We start from the raw sequence: 26,506 nt of genomic DNA, 5'->3' as shown, positions 1-26,506 counted from the left end.
AGAGAGAGAGAGAGACTTTTAAATTCTTCTTTAATTTACAATAAATAATCTACTGAATCATTAACAGAAATAAATAAAACAAACATTTAAAAAAACATCATCAGTAACCTCACAAATACAATTATTATTAGAGATTATAAGAGAGAGAGAGTAGAGAATGTTGAAAAAACCAAAATATTACTATTTTTGGTGCATAAAAACTTCACTAAACTTATAAGTAGATTTAAAAAGATTTTATTTTTAGAATATGGTCCTTAAGTGTATATCCTTTTCTTCCGCACAGGTCATGGAGGAGACAGACACGCAGATTGCATGGCCTTCTAAGCTTAAGATCGGTGCCAAGTCAAAGAAAGGTAAGACCTGGTGTCCCTCATTCGACACACACTCTGCTGAAGATTTTGTGTGTTTGTATACACTATACACTATACTACGTCACAATAGGGAAAAAAAGATTATCGCAACTTCCATTTTATGCAGACTTTAAAATGTACCCCACCCCATTTGATTCAGATCAAGATTGAGGTGATTACATGAAGGCTTGTCGATTTGATTGAGCAATCAGTCTGATTATGAATAGATTATTTGGTTGCATGTACATGTTTAACATTCAACAGTCTTGCTCTCGTTTCACTGGAATTTTTGTTTCATCAAAGTGCTACATAAACGATGTGGTTACAAAACAACATGTTAAATATCTTCACATAATCATTCCTGGCAGTATCTTGGCCTCAGGGTCAGATAGATCCTTTTAGTAGTGTCTCAGCATTGGCTCTCCTTAGTTTGGGCGTCTTTTGTTTGTTATCGTGAAAAGGGGACAACTTGCGCTTCATTTTATCAATGCTGTTTTGACAATATGTTTGTTGGGATATTCTCATATTTACAGTGTGTCAGTGGATTTTGACGAGGCGTTTGCACCGGGCCGCTTCATTTCAGAAATGCAATCACTAGTACTGTGTATGAGTCCAGTCAGTTCTTCCTTTGTACCTATTAAACTTTGGCACGTAACTCGTCCCAAACCGCTGCTACAAAGTAATGAATGATTTTGCTAAAGAAAAATGAATGTGGAAACGAATGATTAAATCATGTGGCTTTTTGAGAAGAGGTGCTCTATTGCTTTTCTAAGTGATCAGACTTATACGTTTTGACTTGTTTACCGTGGAAAAGTAAGCAACCACCCAGAACAACACAGCAACCACAACGCATTTTTCATCAGTCTTGTTTGTAGTGTTTTTGCGTCTGAAATAAGTTGTTAAAATACTCCCTGTCAGATGTTAAAATATTTAGCATTTTTTTTATAGTTTATACTTCTGCGTCGGACCTATGCCGTATCCTCTATGCCGCAAGTTACACGTCGGTTTTCATTTATACTTCTGCGTTGTTGTACGTGTCAGTGTGCAATTACACATGCAGACCGCTAGAAGGCAGTGTCTACAGGCATGTTGATGGTGTAACCCACAGTATCAAGGCAAGAGACGAAGAAGAAGCAGCTTGAATTGTGTACATTAGCTGTGTCTCATTTCGAAAGACTGTGTCCTCCAGAGGTCGCATTCGAAGGCTGCATGCGTCATCAAGGCTGTCACATTTCAGAAAAGTAAGTAGGACACTCCGAATGCGACCTTCAAATGCGCCCTTCTTTCGCAGGAAGTGCATTTGCAGTACCATGATATTACCATCTGAACCATCTGTGTACCGTAGTTCTACCACAACACTTTTTTGTAAGGGTAGAATTCAATGCTTTCCAAATGCTGCACTCTTTCATAGGGGTCAGAGCAACATATGCTTTCTTGCTGGGTAACTTTGCTGAGCATCAACGTTTGATACTTACATATTTTCTAAGCCATAATGTCAATCAAACATTTGTTGCACAATTATACGAGTGTTTAATTTCTCTGTAAAGTTTTAATAGCTTATGGCAACAGTCATGTTCGTGTAATAATGCTGCAATCGAGAGGACGGAATGCAAACAATGACAACAACAGGCTTGGCCATTCTAAACAAACATCAGATCAAGTTCATGTGTGCCAACAATGTGTTTTCAGGGTCACGGCCCAAGTCAAAGGGCATTCACATTCCTGTGCGTGGTTTATGTTGGCGAGCGACCGGGGGCATTGCCTGCGCTGACAACATTTTTTTAATAATCATTTGCGGTGACTGCATGCAGCAAACATCCCAGCTAATTAATGATGGAAAACACATGAACGGTTCCGACATGTGGACCCAACCATGCCCGGCTTAGCCCGCGTGGCCTTCAGGGACCTGCAGTTTCCTGCGAGTCTGTCTGCAACTTATTACAACAATTAAGAAGTGTTGATCCTGCGCAACAGCTCTGGAACAAAACATGCTCCGGTCAGCTCGATAGCACAGCATGCGATTGAACCAACAGCCTTGACTTTGAGTCCACTTCTGCTGCACGATGAAAGTGATCCACTGGTTTTATGTGATTGTTGAGGAGTGGAGATGTTTGTAGTTTAGGGTAGTGATGCACCGATCATGATTTTACATGGCCGATTCCGATACCGATTTTTTTCAAGAAAATTTGCCGATACCGATTTCCGATTTATTTTTTTTACACAATAAAATAATTAAAGTATACATGAACAAGAGGTTTTTTTGGTATTTAACAGGCTAAATTGGCTTTTGGCTAATGAAAACAAGTCCGCAATCTGAAATTAACGGGAAATTGAATTGGAAATTAAAAGGCTGAAAGGTGAAATTAAAGGCAAGAACTGCATATTCTGCAATCCAAACAATGTTACTTAAATCAGCATTTGTTTTTAAATTCAGTGTAAAGAAAAAAAGTCTTTACCAGTTAAATTCAATAAAACCAAAGTATATAATTGTTCCAAAATGTTAAATCAGGTAATGTTTAGTGCAACGAAAAAAACTAAGATGCTACAGCAGGTGCTTTTTAAATCAAATTAAGTCAATGTAATTTTATGGTAAAATAAAAGGTAACACTTTAGAATAATGGTCATTAGTTAACATTAGTTAATGTATTAACTAACATGAACTAACTATGCGCAGTACATTTGTTACTGTATTTGTCCATCTTTGTTAACGTAAGTTAATATAAATACAGCTGTTCATGGTTTGTTCATGTTAGTTCACAGTGTATTAACTAACGTTAACAAGATTTTAATAATGCAGTTATCTCTCATTAGTAAATGTTGAAATTAACATTAACAAAGATTAATAAACGCTTTATAAGTGCAGTTCATTATTACTTAATGTTAACTAATGTAGTTAACTAATGTTAACTAATGACCATTATTCTAAAGTGTTACCAAATAAAAATGATCATCCTATAGGCTACAGAACTGATAGTATTTCATTTAAAAAAAAAAAAATACAAAGAAATCCGGCCGGTTGCCGATCGCGCATTTGACAGGCGTTTAGTGCGCGCGCTCGGAAAAGCGCATGTTAAAACCGCGCACGCGAATGAAACCGGCAAGGCTTTAAAACGCATGCAAATAATGAACTTTCGTGATTGTGAATAACTATAGTGTTCCGTGAGTATAACTCTACCACTAAGTGATGTGAATGTATGTCGCGTTGTTCAGTATTGGGATGGAGGCAAATGATAGAATTTGTAGAAAAATAATTGATTAAATGCAAAACCGAAAAATTCACAAGCGCGTATTGAACCGTGAATGCCGTACCGAACAGTTCAATATTATATTGGGAATTGTGGCATCCCTAATATATATATATATATAGCCTCTATATAGCAAGAGAGTAACAGTGTGAACCCTATAAAGTTCTCATTAGTCCAGCTCCCCCAACAACAGAGTTTGATCTGAGAGAGCCGAGTTTGAAGGAGGTTGAGGAGGTCAAGGCAGCACGCTCAGCCTCCACTATCTGGAATGACCATTCTCTCTATTATGAAGAAGCCAATTAAGAGTTTGGGTAAGCTCTATAATTCCACACTGAAAGACTCAGAAGACTGGCTTTGCAAGGTAGATAAGTCAGGCTTGCCTGGCAAATTTAAAGCTTGGATGTACCAGCATGGCATTCTTCCACAAGTCTTATGGTCTTTGTCGGTCTATGAAGTCCCATTGTCAACAGTTGAATCTGTAGAGAGGGGGATCAGCGGATTTCTCCGTAGGTGGTTGGGTTTTCCCTGGAGTAGGGGAGAACTATATGCAGTAATGCCCTGCAGCTCCCAATCACTGCTCTCACTGAAGAGTTTATGGTGGCACGGATTAAAGAAACCCTACAGTACAAAGATTTAAAGGACCCCAAGGTGTCATCAGCCTGTATAGAGGTGAGGACAGGCTTAAAATGCATGGCGGATATTTCCCAAAGGTCCAAGTTGGCAATGTGGCAAAGATCCTCACCACCTGATCCAGCAGGAAGTTCAAGCAGATGTGGAAGTGGAGAGAGTAGGTTGGTGGGGCTAAGGCAAGGACAAAATGGCAAGGCATATCTCAGCCAAAGATGACCTGGACAAACACAATGCAGGCAGACTACTTTCATGTCAAGTTCCTTGTTCAGGCTGTGTATGACACACTACCTAGTCCAGCAAACCTCCATGTCTGGGGCAAGAGCTTAACACCTTCCTGCTCCTGTGTCCAAGGAAAGGCTCACTGGAACATCTTCTCAGTATTGCTGATAGTAGGGCTGGGCGATAAAACGATAACGATAATTATCGCAAAATAATTTTCCTCGATAAAACGAAAACAACACTTCGATAAAAGCTCGATATAATGCTTACGCATTATAATGCTGTGCATGCGTTTTGCAGACCGGGCTTCTGGGTGCCGCACGCGGTGTTGTTGACAGTCACGGCGGCCAACAGGCTGACAGGCTTGGAGGAGTGGAGTGAGAAAAATGATCGATAGTGAAGAAAATTCAGCGCTCACGACCAGCTCGGAGGACACAGATATAATTGACAAGAAAGGACACTCAACTTCAATGGTTTGGAGTTATTTTGGCTATTTGCAATCGGACATAAAACAGAGCGACGTGCACTGCTTATCATAGGTTTACCACACGGTAATATAATTATTCAGTTATCTTGCTTCTTCGAAGTTCTTCCATACAGCATTGAACCCAACGCAGCTGTAAATCTACATTAGCCTAATATCAGTTCATGCATAGGCTTATGGCCTCATTAGCTGTGGTGGGTGACTTACAACAAGCTAACGTTACCAAACTATAATCACTAAAACATCGGACTTATGGAAAAATACATTGCTATCATCATTTTTTGTCTTTGGTGATTTAATAAATAATTCAGCATCACCTCTATTAAAAGAGAAATAAAATAGTTTCATCCAATGTTTAAAATTAATAAAATAGACTTGACAGCCCTTACTGGAGTTCATCAACTCCTGATCTTTGTGCTCTCTCCCAGCCACCGCAGGGAGTGTGTGTGTGTGTGTGTGTGTGTGTGTGTGTGTGTGTCTGTGTCTGTGTCTGTGTGTGTCGGTTTGCAGTGGACCAATCCACTGCAAGGCAAGTGAGGGGGAACTTAAAATGTTTCTAAACGTAAAATGCATTTTTTGCCCGTTTTCGTGTTTTTTGTTTTACTACTTACACAATTATTGATACTTACACAATACTATTGATTTATAATGAGTGTAGAGTAAAAAAATGCTTTTTCTTTTATTTATTTTATTTATATTGTCAATGTCATTTATTTGAAGGTTTGGCATGCTGACCAGAAAGATTTTTTTGTTTATTGACAAACAATTTCTTTAAAGCACTTTGCTTTTGCAGTCAGCAGAGCCAAATGTTATATCATTACAGTTCTAGATTTTACTATTGATATTTATTTTATATATTCTATTTATATTCTAATATTCTACTCCATAAATATTGATTTAATTAGTAATAAATAAATCAAACTCAGTTTTGATAAATTGTTCACCTGTTTGGGAAGTGTTTGTCATGTTTTGACAATAAAGGATAGTTTAAAACCACAGTTAACTGTCTGTTTTCTACATCTTTCACTCAGGAGCAAAAATATTGCCCTTTAAACTTTAAAGAAATAAAGATTTGACATTTATCTTGATAATTATCGATATCGACTGATATGGAAAATTATATTGTGATAATTTTTGTTGGGGCCATACCGCCCAGCCCTATCTGATAGTATAGCTAAGGCAATAAATACAATCAAAAACCACCATGTCAGTGTAAATCCCATCCGTTTTGTGAAAGCTGGAGAGAAACTCCAGGTACATGCTAAAACGGGCCTGAATGAATAAATGTCGGGCCTGCTCTACACAGCCTCTGACTGGCTGTTGGAAGTTGACCTGGGCAAACAGAAGTTCCCATCGCACAATAACATCACTCCAGCCAGACAAGATCATTAGCTCTGAGGCCACAAAACAGCTGATCGTGTTGGAACTTACAGTGCCCTGGGAAGAGCGGATGGAAAAGGCAACTGAGTGTAAACATGCTAAGTACCAAGATCTGGTGGAGACTTGCCAGGGCAAAGGCTGGAAGACATACTGTGTCCATAGAGGTGGGCTGTAGTGGCTTTGCAGGGCGAAAATAAAAACTGGCTTGGGATCACAGGGACTGCAAAGAGAGCAGCCATCAAATCCATATGAATCTGCAGAAAAAGCCACAAGGTGGCTTTGGATCAAAAAAGCTGATCCATGGGCAATTGCTACTGGGACCTGGGGTCTGATCAACCCCAAATAATCCTCGAAGAGCATGCTGCTTGACATATGAGACTGTTTTGATCTTACATGTACAGTACAATGAACACTGTATAGCATAACAAATTATTGGTTGCAGCTGTAAGTGCACTGTCAGCATGCATATTAATAATGAATTGGTTTTTGTCAGTTACCGGCGAATAATATATCAATTGCAATTGCAAATGTACTGTGCATCTTTGCCCTCTTGCTCTCTTTTATCAGTAAGTGATGGAGGGAAAACCTTTGTACATTTTATTTATAAATCATACCCAAATGTGACGTTTAACAAAACTAAAATAATTTAAAATAATTGTACGAAGGAATTCAATTATGATTGAAGCTCAAGTATGAAGAATGACCCATGATCATTTTGTTTGAGGAGTGGTTACATGTTATTGCATTTTCATTGACTGAAGTGTTTGCGTTTCCCATGCGTTTTGATGCTGTTTGAGAAATATAGAATTTTGTGTGAGCATTGCTGCATAAATCTATATCTGTCTGTTGTCTTCAACCCAGGTTCAATGGAAAAAATGTGGTCTGGTGACTGCAAAATGATTTTACATTGCTTCTTGCACGTTTCGAAGTGAAGTGTGAGTGGTACTAAATGCATGTTCAGTTTTATTCGAAACAGATGAACGTGAATCTGGCAAAATTGTATTACCCTGGTTGTTGCATGTATCACGGCAGTTCAGAAATAAAAGTTCTAATGAGTGGCCCTAAAAGTTTAATACTCTATCACGCTTTAAAATAACATACTACCTTCACTAAACCCAACCCTAAACCTAACTGATAGTGTTAACAAAAGCAAATGTGATGTAAAAACACATTTCCTGAATAAACCATGTCATTTTAGCTTGATTCTACAAGTCTTCAGTCTCTTTTAATGTGTCGTGTTTCACGGGTACCTGAGTGCTCAAACTTTGCAAGATATTTGAAAATGAATCTTTGTTAAAGCTACACTATGTAACTTTTCCGTCCACTAGAGGTCGCCTGTTCAAAACAAAGGCGTAGTTTGATGACGCCACATTTGAGCGCAGAATCTTGGGACATGTGGTCTTCACCTCACAGCCGGTGGAGAACAGTCAGGATAGGACTCGGGCAGAAATCATGTTCATGGATGCAATTATTAACATGACTGTAGTATGAAGCAGAGCAGGACCGAGTGTTGTGGAGCTGAGCAAGGCAGCAGGAGCGATTGAAGAGCGGGACTGTTATTATGGCATAATCGCCGGCGGGACTTTTATTATGACACGGTTGCCGGCACCACTTCCTCTTTTCCAATCATGAGTATGAGGTAACGCAACTCTGTTTATTGTATTAGATATATCTGAGTGTGTTGAAAAGGAAGTTATGACGTTCGCTCGGCGGCTGCTATGACACTTGTTCACACTGCAGTGAGAGTAAAGTGTTTCACTGAATAAAACCGGAAACCGAGGGTGACGCAGATATGACGCAATCGACAGGCGACTCCCTCAAACGCATAGCTCACACGTCCCGGTTCCTTGGTTAAAATAGCAATTTCTCACGATTTACAAATAGTTGAAAACATTTGGGATATTGTAAGTACTCAACTGAACAAAATATATAACACTGGCCTAGTGGTTTCTGGATATTTTACTGCAAAAATCCTACATAGTTCACCTTTAATTGATAATCTGTAGAGTTGGGGTACTCAAACTTGGACTCGGACTCAAGTGCAATTTTGAATGAACTCGGACTTGTCACGCACTCGGGTGAATTTGTACTCGGACTTTACATGGACATAGACATTTTGTACTCGGAAAATATTCAGAGTGCAGTCGAGTCCACGTCATGTGTCAGCATAAAACTAAGATAAGAAATTAATGAACGTCTCCCCGTCTGTCATTTTACTGCACCACACCGGCAGGCAGCAGTAGCATCATCTTATGCTTGCAGACAAAACACACATCACACACTGGATCGCAATGTGTGGCTAGGACAATGTCTACAAAGTCAGCAATAATTTGTTTTGCTTATGAAAGTCATAAAGAATTTATTTGCAAGAAATCCGGTAAAAAGAAGCACTCTGCGGATTGCAAATTTTGCAATATCAACTCTTACTGATGTGTCTGGCACGACTTCTACTGACATGTTCAAAGAAAACCTAGAGAAATGTAAGTTGCTTATTATAACTTTTAATACCAACTTAAATCCAAATAACATAGGGCTGGGCGATATTTTGTGTGCATACACTTAAAGCGGCAGACTGAAATGAGGCCGCCTCATCATGCATCATCAGTAACGAATTATCTAATGGTTTACGCTTGGACTGTCAAATAAATTCACATACATCATGTCAAAATGCAAGTCTGACGAAGTATTCATGTAAACACACAGTTGGTTATGTCTTAAAGCTACACTGTGTGATATTTTCCCCCATCTAGTGGTGAAAAGGTATATGATCATCCAGAGAATTTTTGTTTCTGTTCCTCTCAATTCCGATTTCGTTTGAACTCCTACGGTGGCCGATGTAGTCCAAGATTAACATGGCTTCCAGTTCGACCTCGTCCACATTCGACACGGTGCCATCGAGTGTTAAAACGCGAAAGGCGAAGCTTGAATTTACGGGTATGTCCCTCTTTGGCTAATGTACTTTCAAGATGGAGGGGCAACATGGCGACCCGCATTCGAACCCCTCGCCCTTATGTATTTTCAATGGCATATTATAAACTTACGAGAATACTTTATTACTTTAAAGAAGTAAATATACATTAATGAGCACATATATTTTTGAAAGAACTAAGTGTTTTTAGCTAAGAATAAACTAAAAAAGTTACACAGTGTAGCTTTAAGTAAATGTAAACAGTTAATCGTCAATATAGCAGTCCAATGAACCTGCTGCCGTAATGTAAATAAAAAATGTATTAATAAGAATCACTGTATATGTAATACAGTGAAGTTTGTTTTTATTTGACATTTAATTGTTTTATTCAATTTCTATAGTGGGAATTCTTACTTGAATAATCCTACTTGAGAAAACATATCATTATCGTGAAATAAGATTTTAGTATCGCCCACCCCTAAACATTAACATTTGGTGATACCAGAGGCATTAAATAATTGAAATACAATAAAACAGGTTAATTTGTGTTTTGAATGCACTTGTAATAATAAAAGTTCTACATATATATCTTTCTCCATTCTATTCTTTGAAACCATTTTTGAGTGGAAACTAGTTGAGGTTCTGTTGACAAAATAAAAATGTTAAATGCCAAGATGTAATAGTGGTATTTTTGTTAAATTTTATACTGCCATTGGTTTAATGGGTTGAAAGGTTAAAATATTAATAGAAGGTAAAAATTTACAATAGCAATTTCTAATCTTTTTTCAATTAAATTACTTTCTGGACTCGGGCGGACTCGACTCGGTCGATAAGATCTCAGACTTGAGTCCAACTCTGCCCCTTTTGGATTGTTTAAGACTTGGTCTTAACAAAGGTGGACTCGGACCCAACACTAATAATCTGTTCCTGTAATCAAAATTTGCATAAAGAATAAAAGTTGTTGGCGTTTTACTGCCAATGTATAGTGTTCATTTCAACTGGAAACTGCAGTGAATTTTATGTATAGTTAAGGATTTTTTTAGTTTTGCAAAAAAAAATTGGTACATTTTTCCAATGAGCCTATATGTTTCTTGTCTTTATACTCTAACAGTGCACTATTTTTCACATTTGAGTGTCATTACTGGAACCAGCAATTTTCACATATAATTTTTTCTGCCAAAACATCAAAGTTAAGGGACAGATTTACTAAACAGGGCAAATTAGTGTGAGAGTGCAATCTACCGACAATGCACACTTTAAAAACACATACGCAGCCAGATCATTTCCATAATGACCAACGCAATCTACTAGGGGTGTAACGTTTCAATTTACTCATGGTTCGGTTTTTATTACGGTTTTAAGGTCACGGTTTCAGTACAGTTCGATATTTGTGCTATCAGGGAAATTAGTTATTAGCTATATTCAACTAAATAAAATAAAATAAGAACAAATAATCAAACTACAAGCAACGGCACAAATACATACAATAGAGCAAATATGCATATAAAATAAACAGTGCTTTTCAGGTTTTTCAGGTATCTAACAGTAGTTTTCAGGCACAGAAATTGAATAAAGTAATCAAATATAAAACAACGTTGCATATTATAATCTCCACTGTATAAATTAAATAAAGATGAATCATTATTGAAGTTACAAGGGCTATTCAGTTATTTGTTGTTTGGTTAACATTAAAAACACAGCTGGAAAAGGCTTCTCTCCCTTTAAGAAATGCACGGATCCAGTACATACTGTTACACATGAACACGTCTTTGTCAACTGTTTACGTTTTACGACATAATACGACATGTTTTACTAGGATACTCGCCAAGATGGACATGGACAAGGGAGCTCAATATTTGTGCACTATCTGCGACGCGCCATGTGCGTGCTTCAGATGAGTACACACCATAGAACGTAAAAAAATATGGACAACGCGACTTCATTGACTTCCGCTGACCATAGTTGAAGCTTTCGTAGGCTCGCACATGGCGCTGACATCTTGGGACCGAGTCTGCGCAGTAGCGATCTCAGGACCGGAGTTGTGCAGTAGAGAGCAGGAAGTAGAGGCGCGATTATCAAAAGCCCGCCCACACTCTCTCAGTTATAGAAAGGTAGAAATTAAAGCTGAAGCTCCAATCTCCTCCCAAAAATACCGAAAAAAGTCAGTTAGTGCCTCAGTGACAACTTCACTCAGAGAAGCCGTCAATCTCAGCTGTCAATCATGACGTCACACCCCCCGTTTTTATAGCATCACATAACTCACTAAAACTAAACTTATTTAAAAAACGAACAATTGAAATGAAATCATCGTCATAAAAACTGCCTAAAATGACAGAAACCATCTTTAGGAATCAATTATTTGAAGTGTAATTGAATTGTTTAGTGTGTCTCGCGTCCATTCTAATACATGGAGGGGTGGGGTTTAGGAGCTATACTGGGACCGGCCACCGGGGGGCGATCGAGGTGCCTCCTTCAGAAACACGTAACGAGTTCTGATTGTGCCAGCGGTTCACGTGTTGTGATTCGACAGCAGCTTATCGCATGTTGCCCGGAAAGGTCCCGCCTCTTACCATAACGGGGAGATGAACGCGCTCAAACTACAGCCCCTGAAGGCCAAACAAAGGTGATTTGACTCCGGGATGAAAATAACAGCGTCTGAACGACATGGCGACAAACGCAACCGAACCAAACCGAACGCAACACTTCCTCTTCTCCACGAGGGAGCAACAAGACCACGCCCCCTGTTTCGCGTATTCTTGTGGGCGGAGGTTAGTCGACAAACTGTTCTACTGACGTAATTAAAGCAGGATGTACAAGGATGTAGTCCAAACCGGCCGTTCGCTGTAGGCTTTGAAAGGGAACTTCTGTCAAATAAAATATCTCGCTTGGCATTGAACTTTGAGCTTTATCATTTTACAGGTATTATTTGTGCTCTAACAGCAACATTACACACTAACTAAAGTTTGAAAAATGGGATCACGAAGAACAGGACCTTTAAATAATGGCAAAAATACCAGTAATTTGACTAGCGCAAACCTTAGTAAATCGCATTGCGTTATTTATTTAAATACTCTCCTCCCATAAATGTTCCCTCTGAAAGGGAAACTCCTACAAATGCATATGCAATAAGGTCAGCTGCAAAAATAACCTTGTCCAAGACTTTTCAGCGCCAATGTTTCACTGTGTCTTTAGTAAATCCTGACAGTAGTTTTTTAACGCCAAAAGAGGGTTTGCGCTGGCGCAAGCTGTTAGTAAATCTGGCCCTAAATATTTTAATCTGTATGCTAGGCATGTCCCTTGGTGGCTGAAAGTGCTTAGTAATATCAGGGCCTCAACTGCTTAATGACAGATACTTTGCAGACACATTACAGGCTCCTAAGAGTCTCTGGAACACAGGATCACTTGGGATGAGACCAACACCCACAGCTATGTGCTATTATCTCTAGCCTCTATTAGCCGAAGAGCCATCACAACTAATGCAGTCATCATCGCCTTCAGATGGGCCCTAATTGGAATGCTAAGAAGTAGAAACGGCCCCGAGGTGCTTTCTTTGTGTGTTAAAAGTGGAAATGCAGCTTGCAGTATATTTATGTGGCTCCTGAGGACGCATTCCTTTTCTGCAGAGTCTGAGCTGACATAGGGAGTTTTCATCTTGGTCTCTGAAGTCTCTCGCGGTCTGTTTCACTCATTTGCCGCTGTAAAGCTCAGGTTGATACTCCGCAGACCCTCACAAAGCACTGTCACGAAAAATGTTGGCTTTGATTTACTTTGAAAGACTACTTTTGTCAGAGTTCTCTTTCTGCGTGTGTGTGTGTGTGTGTGTGTGTTGATATTAAATCAGAATTATGCCCTCTTGTTGTACCTTAGCGGTATGCGGTGAATGTCCTGTTCTAAAATTAGCATTTTGTTTGTAACATTTTGTTGCTGGATCTTTTAAAGTCAACATGGATTCAAAATTGATCCTATGTTTATTTTGTTAATGCACGTCCATGGTCTCACTTTGAACGATTCATCTGTGCATGTTATTCCTAAAGAAAAAAATGCTTCTCTTTGTTATCTTGACTAAAAACCTCCTTTAGGACTGACATAACTAAGCACTGCTATTTGTCTCACAGAAACCACTTTTCACAATGTAATCACGATGCAATCTTTTGGCCTACGTTTTCTTTCTGGTTGAATATCCTGGTTCCCTTGCAAATACATCATATTACAAAAATAACATTGTGAATGCTGCTCTGTTGACTTTAAAGGTTGATGTGATTTTATTTTATTAAAGACATAGAAGGCAACAAACTGTGATCTCTAATGTCAGTTCTCTCAGAGTAATTTGACAGTAATGTAATTAAAACTTGACAATACCTGGACGTTTTGTTCTACAACATAAACTGTACACAATCACACCCCAAACATTCTTATCTATTTACTTATGTTATTTAAAATACACATAACAGCTATACAGTTTGCGTTTTCCGTACGTTTGTAAGTATCGTCAAGTAATGTTTACAGCAGACCTTATTTTACTCATAAATTGAAAAAATATATATAAAAAGGGAAATTTTGAGTGAACCAGTGGCGAATTAGTCTTCCGGGTTTTGTCGTCATCTATGCAGAACTCTATTAGACCAACAATGTGTATTAAGAAAGTAAACTGCAAATGAAAAGAAGTCAAAATTGAAGTAAATGTACTATTTTTTCTAATGTTGATATGGAGACACACGATTCTGGATAAATTAAGAATCAAATTTTTTTGTTTAAAATATAGAAATCATGATTCTCCTACCATTTTGAATAGACAACTAAACCAAATAATATGTAATTTACGAGAAGTTCTGACTATATGTTATTTGCTGCAGTCTACTTAATTAATTTAATTATTTCTACATTAAAAAAATAAATAAAAATCAGTTTGAATGAATGATTCAATGACTCATAAAGACATCACTTGTTTCATTACTCTCTATGACACATCTTCTGAAAGACCACAGAATCTCCTGATCAAAACACAGGCGAAGAAGAAGCAGAAGCAAGCATTAGCATATGTAAGCAGATGCATATGTAAAATAAAGCATTAATCAACATTAAACAGCATATAAATCAAAACTGCCCAAAGTTAGTGAATGAAATGTTGACCTAGGATGAAGTACAGAACTGTGAACCTTAGGGGGTGTTGATCGACTCGATCTACTCCATCTATGTTTCGATCATCAGTCTGAATCCAATCCGGACGTAGTCTTTGACAAAAATGCGATTTATCTCAGCTTTTTGCTCAAAATGTTGCTTTTTTATGAAACTTACCCACAAGTGTTGATAAAAACAGGATGCATTAAGCTAGAATTTATTTATTTTTAAAGCAGAGGCTTTTTAAAAGGCTCTGCTCTTTCTTGTGATATATTGAATGTTCAGATAATTATAAAACTAAATATTCTGGGAACCATGAATCTTTTGGGAAAATTATCAAAAGTGCTGGCGGTGGCTGGCAACTTGCAGTTTTACTAAAAAAACTAAATATTCCACGGTTAACTGTTAGTGGTATTATAACAAAGTGGAAGCAATTGGAAACGGATGCTGAGGCGCACAGTGCACAGAAGTCGACAACTTTCTGCAGAGTCAATAGGTACAGACCTCCAAACTTCATGTGATCTTCAGATTAGCTCAAGAACAGTGTGTAGAGAGGTTCATGTAATGGTTTTCCATGGCCGAGCAGCTGCACCCAGGCCTTACATCACCAAGTACATTGCAAATTGTTGGATACAGTGGTGTAAAGCACGCCAACACTGGACTCTAGAGCAGTGGAGATGTATTCTCTGGAGTGACCAATCGCGCTTCTCTGTCTAGCAATTTGATGGACGAATCTGGATTTGGTGGTTGCCAGGAGAACGGAACTTGCCTGACTGCATTGTGCCAAGTGTAAAATTTGGTGGAGGGGGGATTATAGTGTGGGGTTGTTTTTCAGGGATTGGGCTCTTAATGCTCTTAATGTTTCAGCATACCAAAACATTTGGGCAAATTCATGCTCCCAACTTTGTGGGAACAGTTTGTGGATGGCCCCTTCCTGTTCCAACATGACTGTGCACCAGTGCACAAAGCAAGCTCCATAAAGACATGGATGAGCAAGTTTGGTGTGGAGGAACTTGACTGGCCTGCACAGAGTCCTGACCTCAACCCGATAGAACACCTTTGGGATGAATTAGAGCGGAGACTGCGAGCCAGGCCTTCTCGTCCAACATCAGTGCCTGACCTCACAAATGTGCTTCAGGTAGAATGGTCAAAAATTCCCATAAACACACTCCTAAACCTTGTGGAAAGCCTTCCCAGAAGATCTGTGTCCAAAATCGCATACTCTTGAGTAGCTAATTATTGTGAGTAAATAATTACTTCACAGAGGTTAAAAAGTATGTTCAATATATTATGAATGTGTGCAGGGCTGTAGATAGCTAGGGTATCCAGGGCCCCAGAGCAGGTTGTTGCTGTAGGCCCTCTTTGGTTGAAATCTAAAAGCTGGGGGCCCAAGAATCGTCACCACCTTGCTTCTCTCTAGCAATGACCCTGAAAGTATGTAGTATGAATGTAATCCGGATGCATTACATTCACCATGTCATCATTATCATGTGACTTACGTCGCCACCTACTAGTTTAACGATGTCTTTATTTGAAGCATCAAGTGATTTTTAAAAGGTGATTTACTACCATTGAAATTGGTGAAACTATACACTTTTATCCCAGTACTTCTATGATAATTTAAATGAGCGTAACAGAAATAATGGTACTGTGTGGTTGAAGAAAGCTGTTTCATGCCTAAACATGACAACTGCTCTCTCTGGGTCAGCAGCAGTGCCAATGTACCGCTGTGATTGTACTTGTCAAAGGTACTTGTTAATAGACATAACTGAAACCTTGTCATTTTCAAAAATACCCTAAAAATGGCAAACCTTGTGTCAAACACAGACTTTTAAACAGTGCTTTGCTGGAGTTCCCTCTGCCCGGACCGTGCCATCTTCTCACATTTAAAGACCCATAACCTGGCTGACATTTGTGACTCACCCTCACTCCTAGCCGTCTTGGCAAATCCAACTTGGAGCGCTGAATAAATCTCAGGCTGCTGTATGGAGAGATTTACAGGAGGACAGGAGAGCAGAACTCCCACTGGCCTGCTCTTAAAGGGGGGCAGCAGCTGTAAAAACAGTCCGGAGCTCTCCGTTCTTCCAGTATCACCCTGTCCACGGCTCTGTTGCATCAGACTGGGCCCATGTCTCCATGGAGAGCTGCTAGGCTGCTGGCGTGCGCTGCCCAGTATGCTCCCACAGTGGACGGTGAGGGGATTTAAGGTTCCTTCCTTCAAACGAACATCTTTGGCTCTTTTGACGGCAGAATTTGGATACAATGGACTCGCCCTCTTGATCCCAAGGAAATAAATTTCTTCCCAGAATGACTTTCTTACAGCGTGAGGAGCAAATGAGATGTTTCCATAACAACAGATGTGAGGGATGCTGGAATTTTATGGCTCTGACAGGATTTTATAGTTGATGCAAGACTTGCAAAGTTCCATAAATGTATCACTAATTTAAAGTTACTGCTATAAACTGATAAAATAATGCTGTGAGAAACTAGAGCTCATGCATTTGCATTATTTCTCACGCATGTGCAAATAATGAAATTATTATTTATTTATTCATGCATGCACCCGGGGTTAGTAATTATTTAATTACATATTACATTTTATTTTTTGTAAATTAAAACATTAAACTAAGATATATGCATTAAACAGTACATTTTGCTTATATACATCACATAAGTAGAGACCCATAAGTTTAGGTTTCGCTTTTTTAAATTAAAATGAATAGTAATTGAGGGTTTTTGATAATCTTTTTTCATTTTCATTTTTTGGATTATATTATATTAATTATATTATATTATTTAGGAAGAATGAGGTTTAATATATTATAATATTTATATTCTTATAACCTATAGAGTGGCCAAAACTGATGTCTGTCCTAGAAAAAGTGACATATTCAACTTGTATTAAAAGTAAAAAAATGTATTAAAAGTTAAAAATTATTAAAAGTTTGTTAGAGGTTTTGTAGTTGTGCTTGGAGAATTTGTTTAAATTTGTGATAACGAAAAAACATGCCAAATTATGCAGAACACATCTAAAAACAAGAGAAACCCAATTTAATATTAATAACTGATTATGATAAGTTAATTATTATCATTTGAAATATACAGCAGTGGCCAAAAATTTGACCCTACAAGATTGAACTGTTTGCAGCCCATTGAAGTCCGTTATATGGAGAAAAAACCCTGGACTGTTTTCATCCAAAACCTTAATTTCTTTTCGACTGCAGAAAGAAAGACATGGACATCTTGGATGACATGGGGGTGAGTAAATGATCAGCAAAAGTTTATTTAAAAGTGAACTAATCCTTTAATGATGCACTGAGCACACAGCAGTGTTCTACTACATAACCAGGCGAGGCATGTACAGCACACGTGTATGTTCTCTGTGTATGTTCTTCCTTTTATAGGAACATAACAGCAATAAACATCCAGAGCCACTAGGGAGGGCTCATCGCTGTTCGGAGGGCCGCAGGAAGGCTTGCGCCTCTCCATTAAGGTCTCAATATAATCATCAAGCCTTCTTTGGATGCAGCCCTCACACGAGAAGATGTTATCACGTCTCCATTGCTGCTGCTACATATGACTGTTCATGGTGGTGCAGCAATCCAAAGTATGTAGTAGGAAAACAGAGCAGCTTCCTGCTTTTCCTCCATGCAAAAACGCCTGTGTGACCTAAGAGCTCCATTAAAGTAATCTCAATGGATTTAATTGTTAGCCTCCGTAATGAATTTCTTTCGTAATTTCTTTCTTTAATGTGAACCGTGCTGTGAATTCAGCCAGAGTGCGTGAGTGTGTTTTGTTTTTGTTAGCTCACGAACATCTGTTCGGTCACACACAGCAGTAGAGTCGCATATTTTTGCACTGTTTGTTGTGCAAGACGTCGTGACTCCAGATGTGCTAAATCATGTGACTTATGTAGCGCATGAGAAGGCATATTTTAAAGCTAAGAAGTGGAGGAGATTTATAGCACCTTTATTTTGCAGAACCTTTAAAACAACGACGCAAGGGCATTATTTCTCTTGGAATAATTGGTGAACATCTCTGTAAGGATACTTCCCTCCTTAGACCACCTTAAAGTTTAAAGCAACACATAAAGTTTTGAGGGTGCCACCTAGTGGTACAGGAATAATCCATTAGTGACAGGGCATTGAGCATTTTAAGTCTGTTCAGTGGTCACCTAACCTGAAATATCACAATATAGTTATTTTTGCTGAAAATTCAGAAAATAATTAAATAAATAATAATCCATAATAAATTACATTTACTTCAGTACATTATTGTAGCTCAAATATTAGAGAATGGAGCATTTGAGCTCTACTATTCGGCAACATTGTGGGTTTGATTACCAAGAAATGCATGAATTTATGAAAATGTATAACTTTAATGCAATATGTCATTTTTGATTGAGCATCTGCCAAATCTATCTATCATCCATCCATCCATTCCAAGCATCCATCCATCCATCCATCCATCCATCCCAATCCATTCCATCCTATCCTATCCCATCCCATCCCATCCATCCATCCATCCATCCCATTCTATCCATCCATCCATCCCAATCCATTCCATTCCATACTATTCCATTCCATCCCATCCATCCCAATCCATTCCACCCATCCATCCCAAGCCATTGCATCCATCCATCCCAATTCATTACATCCTTCCATCCATCCATCCATCCATCCCAATCCATTCCATTCCATCCATCAATCCCAATCCATTGCATCCATCCATCCCAATCCATTGCATCCATCCATCCCAATCCATTCCATCCATCCATCCATCCATCCCAATCCATTCTATCTATCTATCTATCTATCTATCTATCTATCTATCTATCTATCTATCTATCTATCTATCTATCTATCTATCTATCTATCTATCTATCTATCTATCATCTATCTATCTATCTATCTATCTATCTATCTATCTATCTATCTATCTATCTATCTATCTATCTATCTATCTATCTATCTATCTATCTATCTATCTATCTATCTATCATCTATCTATCTATCTATCTATCTATCTATCTATCTATCTATCTATCTATCTATCTATCCCAATTTATTCCAACCAACCATCCATTCCATCCATCCCAATCCATTCCATCCATCCATCCATCCATCCCATCCATCCTAATCTATTCCATTCCATCCATCAACCACAATCCATTGCATCCATCCATCCCAAACCATTCCATCTATCCATCCATCCCAAACCATTCCATTCCATGCTATTCCATTCCATCCCATCCCATTCATCCCAATCCATTCCATCCATTCTATCCATCCAAACTGCACGGTTCTGGATAAATTGAGAATAACTTTACTAGAGGTTCTCTAAAAATGTTAGTTGCTGCAGTCTATTTAACATATTTTATTCATCTGAGTGAACTGTTTTAATAAAGTTGGTTTGAATGAATGATTCAATGACTCACTCATTCTTTGTTTCATTACTGGATGACATTTTTTGAATGAATCTCTTGAATGATTCAATGACAAAAAAAAAGAACAGTCAATTGTCGCCACCTGTTTCCGATACAATCATTATTTGAAGGTGATTTGCTCTATTTTGATCGCTTCCGTAGACATCAGTTTTTAGATACGAATATCAGTGTTTAAATTAACATTTACCCCAGTACTTCTGTAATATAATACTAATATTTGTTTCACCGAAATAATGATACTGTGTGATTGAAAAGACTGTTTGTGAATTCAAAGAATTTTGAACCTGGCATTATCCAATGTTCAGATTTCTGTCTTAAATAATATAAAGCATGGTATAACATGGTACACCATCATACAGCCCAGCCCTAATGTGAACATCATCAATAATTTATGTACTATGTATTGCAATATGTCAAAAACATCATGCACAAAAAACATGCACATCATAGAACATGACACAGCATTATTTACAGCAGATCCTCACAATTAAAATGAGCCCAAACATTGTGTTGATCACAACATATTCCGCATGGAGGAACAATTTAAAAAATGCCCATTAGGGGGCGTCAAGGGCTAAACATAAAGGCTACCTTGATTCCAAATGCTGTAACTTTTGATTATTTTATGCTATCACCATTTATATTTTCGAAAAAATTAAAACGTTTTCTATCAAACAGTACCTACCTTTTGACTCTCCTTGTTATAGTTTTGGAGTTATGAGTCTTTGCTTTAAAATCTAAAAATGCCTTCAGGGCTTAGGGGATAAACAAACATGGTTCTCAGAATGTGGATGCACATTCTCTTGAACATCTTTTTTGTACTAACTGCTATTGGCAATACACCTTTTGCTATCTTTTGCTGCTGCTGTTTACACTCACAGTGGCAGCAGTGCAACAGTTTGCGGGTTCCTCAAGTCCACATGACACAATCCACTGAGGGCATTTCCAAGCAGCCCATAAAACGCTGCGGCCTCCAAAACAGCATGCTCCATTTAGCTCACACCACCCCCTGTGTAGATAAATAACTCTCTGAAAAGACATTTCCCTCTTAAACTCAACTTCCCCACCTACAGTATATTCAAACTTTAAAAACCAAAGGATCACAAAACGGCATGCTTTCTATTGCCAGTAGTAGTCAAACAGATTCTTTCCACATGATTCAGTATGATGAATCATAATTGCAACTGATTTGGTATATTCAGCTTGTTGCTTGCTTGATTTCTCTGCTTTTTCACATTCCCCCGCTGCTTATAATGACTGATTTAGACTCTCAGAGGAATGTGTTTCAACAGATGTGTTGTTCACCACATTCAGCGCAGTGTGGCTCTTATCAAGGCCAGCTGTGGATGGAGGTGTGTGTACGCAGCCTTAGATGGAGCTATATATAAACGCTGTAGTCAAAAAGGTGTGAGCAAGCCATGTGAAAGAACATTCCATAATGGGTTTTGCTAGTTAATCTCTACACAATTATGGTGGCAAGTCGTTCTCCATTGATGACCATTCAAAAGTAGTCAGGCATTCAGTACACCCAGATATGAAGAAATAATAATAATAAATCAACTTCACAATTACACTTGCAACAATTCCACTATATTTGCAGAAAGTACAAACTTTGTGTTGAGCCTAAAATGCCCATTAAACGCCTAATTAGGGATTTCCAAAATCACAAACATAAAATAACATTTTATGACTGGATAGAGTATACACTCACCTAAAGGATTATTAGGAACGTCTGTTCAATTTCTCATTAATGCAATTATCTAATCATCCAATCACATGGCAGTTGCTTCAATGTATTTAGGGGTGCGGTCCTGGTCAAGACAATCTCATGAACTCCAAACTGAATGCCAGAATGGGAAAGAAAGGTGATTTAAGCAATTTTGAGCGTGGCATAGTTGTTGGTGCCAGACGGGCCGGTCTGAGTATTTCACAATCTGCTCAGTTATTGGGATTTTCACGCACAACCATTTCTAGGGTTTACAAAGAATGGTGTGAAAAGGGGAAAACATCCAGTATGCGGCAGTCCTGTGGGCTAAAATGCCTTGTTGATGCTAGAGGTCAGATGAGAATGGGCCGACTGATTCAAGCTGATAGAAGAGCAACTTTGACTGGAATAACCACTCGTTACAACTGAGGTATGCAGCAAAGCATTTGTGAAGCCACAACACGCACAACCTTGAGGCGGATGGGCTACAACAGCAGAAGACCCCACCGGGTACCACTCATCTCCACTACAAATAGGAAAAGAGGCTACAATTTGCACAAGCTCACCAAAATTGGACAGCTGAAGACTGGAAAAATGTTGCCTGGTCTGATGAGTCTCGATTTCTGTTGAGACTTTCAGATGGTAGAGTCAGAATTTGGCGTAAACAGAATGAGAACATGGATCCATCATGCCTTGTTACCACTGTGCAGGCTAGTGGTGGTGGTGTAATGGTGTGGGGGATGTTTTCTTGGCACACTTTAGGCCCCTTAGTGCCAATTGGGCATCGTTTAAATGCAACGGCCTACCTGAGCATTGTTTCTGACCATGTCCATCCCTTTATGACCACCATGTACCCATCCTCTGATGGCTACTTCCAGCAGGATAATGCACCATGTCACAAAGCTCGAATCATTTCAAATTGGTTTCTTGAAAATGACAATGAGTTCACTGTACTAAAATGGCCCCCACAGTCACCAGATCTCAACCCAATAGAGCATCTTTGGGATGTGGTGGAACAGGAGCTTCGTGCCCTGGATGTGTATCCCACAAATCTCCATCAACTGCAAGATGCTATCCTATCAATATGGGCCAACATTTCTAAAAAATGCTTTCAGCACCTTGTTGAATCAATGCCACGTAGAATTAAGGCAGTTCTGAAGGCGAAAGGGGGTCAAACACAGTATTAGTATGTTGTTCCTAATAATCCTTTAGGTGAGTGTATATTAGGAGTGAAATGGTACACAGAATTGACAGTTCGGTGCGTACCTCGGTTTTAAAGTCACGGTTCAATAAAAGTTCGGGACAAGGAAACAAATCCACAATGCTAGATATATTTTCATTTATTTTGAATAGACAGTAGTGCAAACAAAAGCCCTTTGGTTATTATTATCAGCTACAAAAAAGCATCTCTTGTGTTATAAAAGTACAAAATAAATAGAATAATGAAAAATAAAACTTGTGCAAAGATGAGTTTTCTTTGTGCATTAGAGTTCATTAAAATGCACATGCACAAAGTTCAATATTACGCTTTTTTAAGAAATCACAGAAAGATGAGAAGGAGAGCCTACTTCACCTTTCCATGGGGAGACAGTGAGTAAAGCGGCACCTGAGGCTTCCTGTTTCCAGGAAACACATATTTCATCACTGGATTTCCACAATTCAAATAAATTTTGTCTCATTATAATAGCGGAAACAACTTAAAATACTCTGTCATTTATGGTCATACAGATGAGAGGAAGACATCATTCAAAACTGTAAAGTGTACACTCACAATCAAAACAAAAAATTGTGCTTTTGTAAAATAAAGATAACCAACAGGATCCAACTTTCTGCCGTCCCAGTTTCCTTTTCATGAAGTTTGTGGAGCACGTCACAAAAATTAATCATATCTCAGCGTAAAGGTTACTAGCGAGCTCTTGCGTGCCCATCTGGGGCGAATTCCAGAAAGTTAACTTACCGTCACATATACCTTGAACTCTCGGTTAATTAACCCAAACCTTGCTTACTCAAGGTATGGTGGTTCCAAAAACATGTCCGTGAGTAAGTTTAGACAACTCAGAGTATGTTAACCGTGAACAGACAAGACAGAGCAACGAATCGATGATTCACCATGGAAACAGACGCTAAGAACACCATTCTACTTCCTCTTCTTCTTTTGTTTAATGGCTTTACATCAGCTACCTATTTGGTGATTGTGCAATCATTTTTTCATTATCTTCGTTTAATAAGTAATCTTTATTCACAGAGAATGAGGATTATTTTGTTTGTTTGATGCTAATTAATTTAATGCAGATCAATGTGTGAGATGACAATAAAATAAATAATAAATATATTTGAATTGGATTAACATTTAAAAATGTCCTTGTTATAATAGTGCTTTAGAATTAATATATAATATTGTATATTATAACTGTAACTATATAACACATTTAGTTATATTAATTTAACTATATGAATTATATTACACACATCTGAATACCTCTTAAGCAAACTATCCGTGGAACATGAGCGGCTCCGGAGCAGGTTATGTTCAGAGAGTGAGTTGCTATGGCTACTTACATACCCTGAAAGTTACCTCCATTTTTGGAACCGAAAGTTGAGGTTATCCGCTTACTTACTCTTAAACATACCCAGGTATATCACATAACCTGCTTTCTGGAATACCCCCCTGGGGCCTATACCATGAAGCCGGTTTAGCTGGCTAGCCAGATATGTTTAGGCTTAGTTTGTGCTAATCCTGGTTTTTAGGTACCACTAAAGGGGTTTGGCTTTTTGCAGTGTTCATCTCCATAGTAACCTACGCTCCACGGCTAACCTGCTCCAGGGCAGGTTATGTTCTGGATAAGAGATCAAACTGAAATTGGACCAATCAGCTGTCAGCAAAGTGACACACCTCGGATGCAATAAAATCACTCCCCCTTTTTCTACTCCAAACTAAAGGTCACTACATAGCAAATGGCTATTAAAGACTAAAGTGTCTTATTTATTATAATGATAATTTTGAATGACTTAGATATCATTTATGTAATTATTATACCCTTAATCAATTACACATGTATCGTTTTAGTTAATCAATCATTAATAGGCACATAGTTAAAATTAATACAAATAGCCTATATAAAGGTCATACAAATAAGCTATAAAATCAATAAATAAAGTTATAAAAATTACTACATGTGAGCTTAAATGTTCAATTCACTCTATATATCAACTAAACTAACTTCATAACTTTTGCATTGACGTATTGAATATTTTGTACTCTTGTATAGACAGCTCTTTTCTTCTTGCTGTGTAAATTTGTTTAAATTCTTAATATTTTTCAATCATGTAATATTCTGCAAAAGAGAGAAATCAATCTCACTGCTTCTCTCGCGAGAAGTGAATCTCAGTTTCACTGATCCACAGCGTGTGATTGGCTGTTCGCTACTGATGTCACAGCTAAACTCCTAAACTCAGGATCAAAGCCTGAGTTGACAGAGAAAGCTGATGATCAGCATCATGGGACCAACAGAGCCTGAATAGATTGGTTTGGTTTTGTCAACTCGGAACTAATCCTGTAACCCTGAGTTTGTTAAACTACCATCATGGTACAGGCCCCTGAACTCTTGTTTTGGGTTGGTGCGTAAATCGTCTCTCCTTCTTCTGCTCTTTTTCCAATTGAAGCGGTTAGAAAAGATTGCATTACCGCATGTGGATTGGAGTGGGGATCGCCTGTGACTGACTGTATTCATCGTCTGACTGTATGCATCGAAACATGACTTCCGTACTATGACGGTGCAGGACGAATATATATGTACTGTTACAGGCCTATATTAACAGTTTCTGAAAATCGAAATACAAAATACAAGTTGAAAATGTTTACAATATTTGTTATTTATCATTAATTCATTAGATCTCATACGTTTTTTTATTTTGTAATGTGTTTTTGTAAAGTATATCTAATATATAATATAATTTTTTTTCATAGATCCGTTTTGATTTGTTTGTTGTTTGCAATGGATACTATCTTCACACCAAGAAAAAATATGTTTTTTGGGGAACACATTTTTTTTCTTCTATGGCTTTGCTACCAAAACTCCCTTTTGGAACCTTTGTTTTGAAGAGTGTAACAAGTGAGATTTAAATTATATTTTGACCACTGGAAATGTCCCTGATTTTCGATTTCAGAATCTGCTCACCTTAGTTTAATAGTAATATTAGGGTTGTCCCAAGCATGGGGCGAGGCACAGTGCAAGGAAGAAGCGGGGCCCTTTTGCGATCACGATCACCTTCCAGGGGGTCGGGGAGGGAGATGGTTTGAAATTGGGAGATATGTAGTTGTTCCCCTCGGTCCGTTTGCAATCGCATTCCAGGTGGGGTGGGACGTCATCGTTGGTCCCCCTCAGTCTGTTCTCATTCATCATGGGGCCCTCTAAAGCGGCACAATTTGCATCGCCCTGATTTGAACTCTGCTGAACTTTGTGTTAGCAATACCAAAGTCTTGGGTTTGAATCACAGGGAACACACAAACTGATTCAAATGTATACCTTGAACACATTGGATCTGCCAGTTGTGTATGTAGTTATTCTAGCATGTTAAAATCCAGATAGATTCATGACCATCTCGGGAATCCCAAACATTTTGTTAGTGCTTTCCCTAAAGCCACCTTTCTTCACATTTAAACAATAAAAGCACCAACGGCATGATGATTTATGGTTTTGAAGCAATTTAATAAGCCATTTTTGCTTTGCATGCACAAATTTGAAAGTTTGGTGCAGTTTGGTAGCCAGCATTGCTTCACTCGGCATGCAGTGAACATATTACATTACACCGTTTTCACCACTCTTGTAAATCCAACTCTTCAGGGTATGGCACTCAAAACTGGTGAGGTGGACAATAATTGCCAACGTGGAAGCTGAGAGATCCCAACCATCGGGTGTAATCCTACATGTGTTAAACCACACTGAATTGGCATGTTTGCATGAGAAAAGCCCCTTTGTATGCTATTATATTCTTGTTCTCCCCCTAACACCACAGTATAA

The 26,506-nt window shown here is 38.4% G+C and overlaps 1 protein-coding gene across 2 annotated transcripts in view; it reads left to right on the top strand.

Moving 5' to 3' along the window:
- bicc1 (BicC family RNA binding protein 1) overlaps positions 1-26,506 on the top strand; it is a 155,832-nt gene that overhangs the window by 69,432 nt on the left and 59,894 nt on the right. For both annotated transcript variants that reach the window (XM_079801377.1, XM_079801378.1), the window contains one exon: positions 284-353. In XM_079801377.1, coding sequence (XP_079657503.1) covers positions 284-353 — 70 coding nt within the window. The remainder of the gene's footprint in view (positions 1-283; positions 354-26,506) is intronic.

This window comes from Gobio gobio (assembly GCF_949357685.1).
Source record: "Gobio gobio genome assembly, chromosome: 20".
In the NCBI taxonomy this organism is placed as follows: Eukaryota; Metazoa; Chordata; class Actinopteri; order Cypriniformes; family Gobionidae; genus Gobio; species Gobio gobio.
The sequence above is the reverse complement of the archived record's forward strand: the minus strand, read 5'-3'. Positions and strand labels throughout refer to the sequence as shown.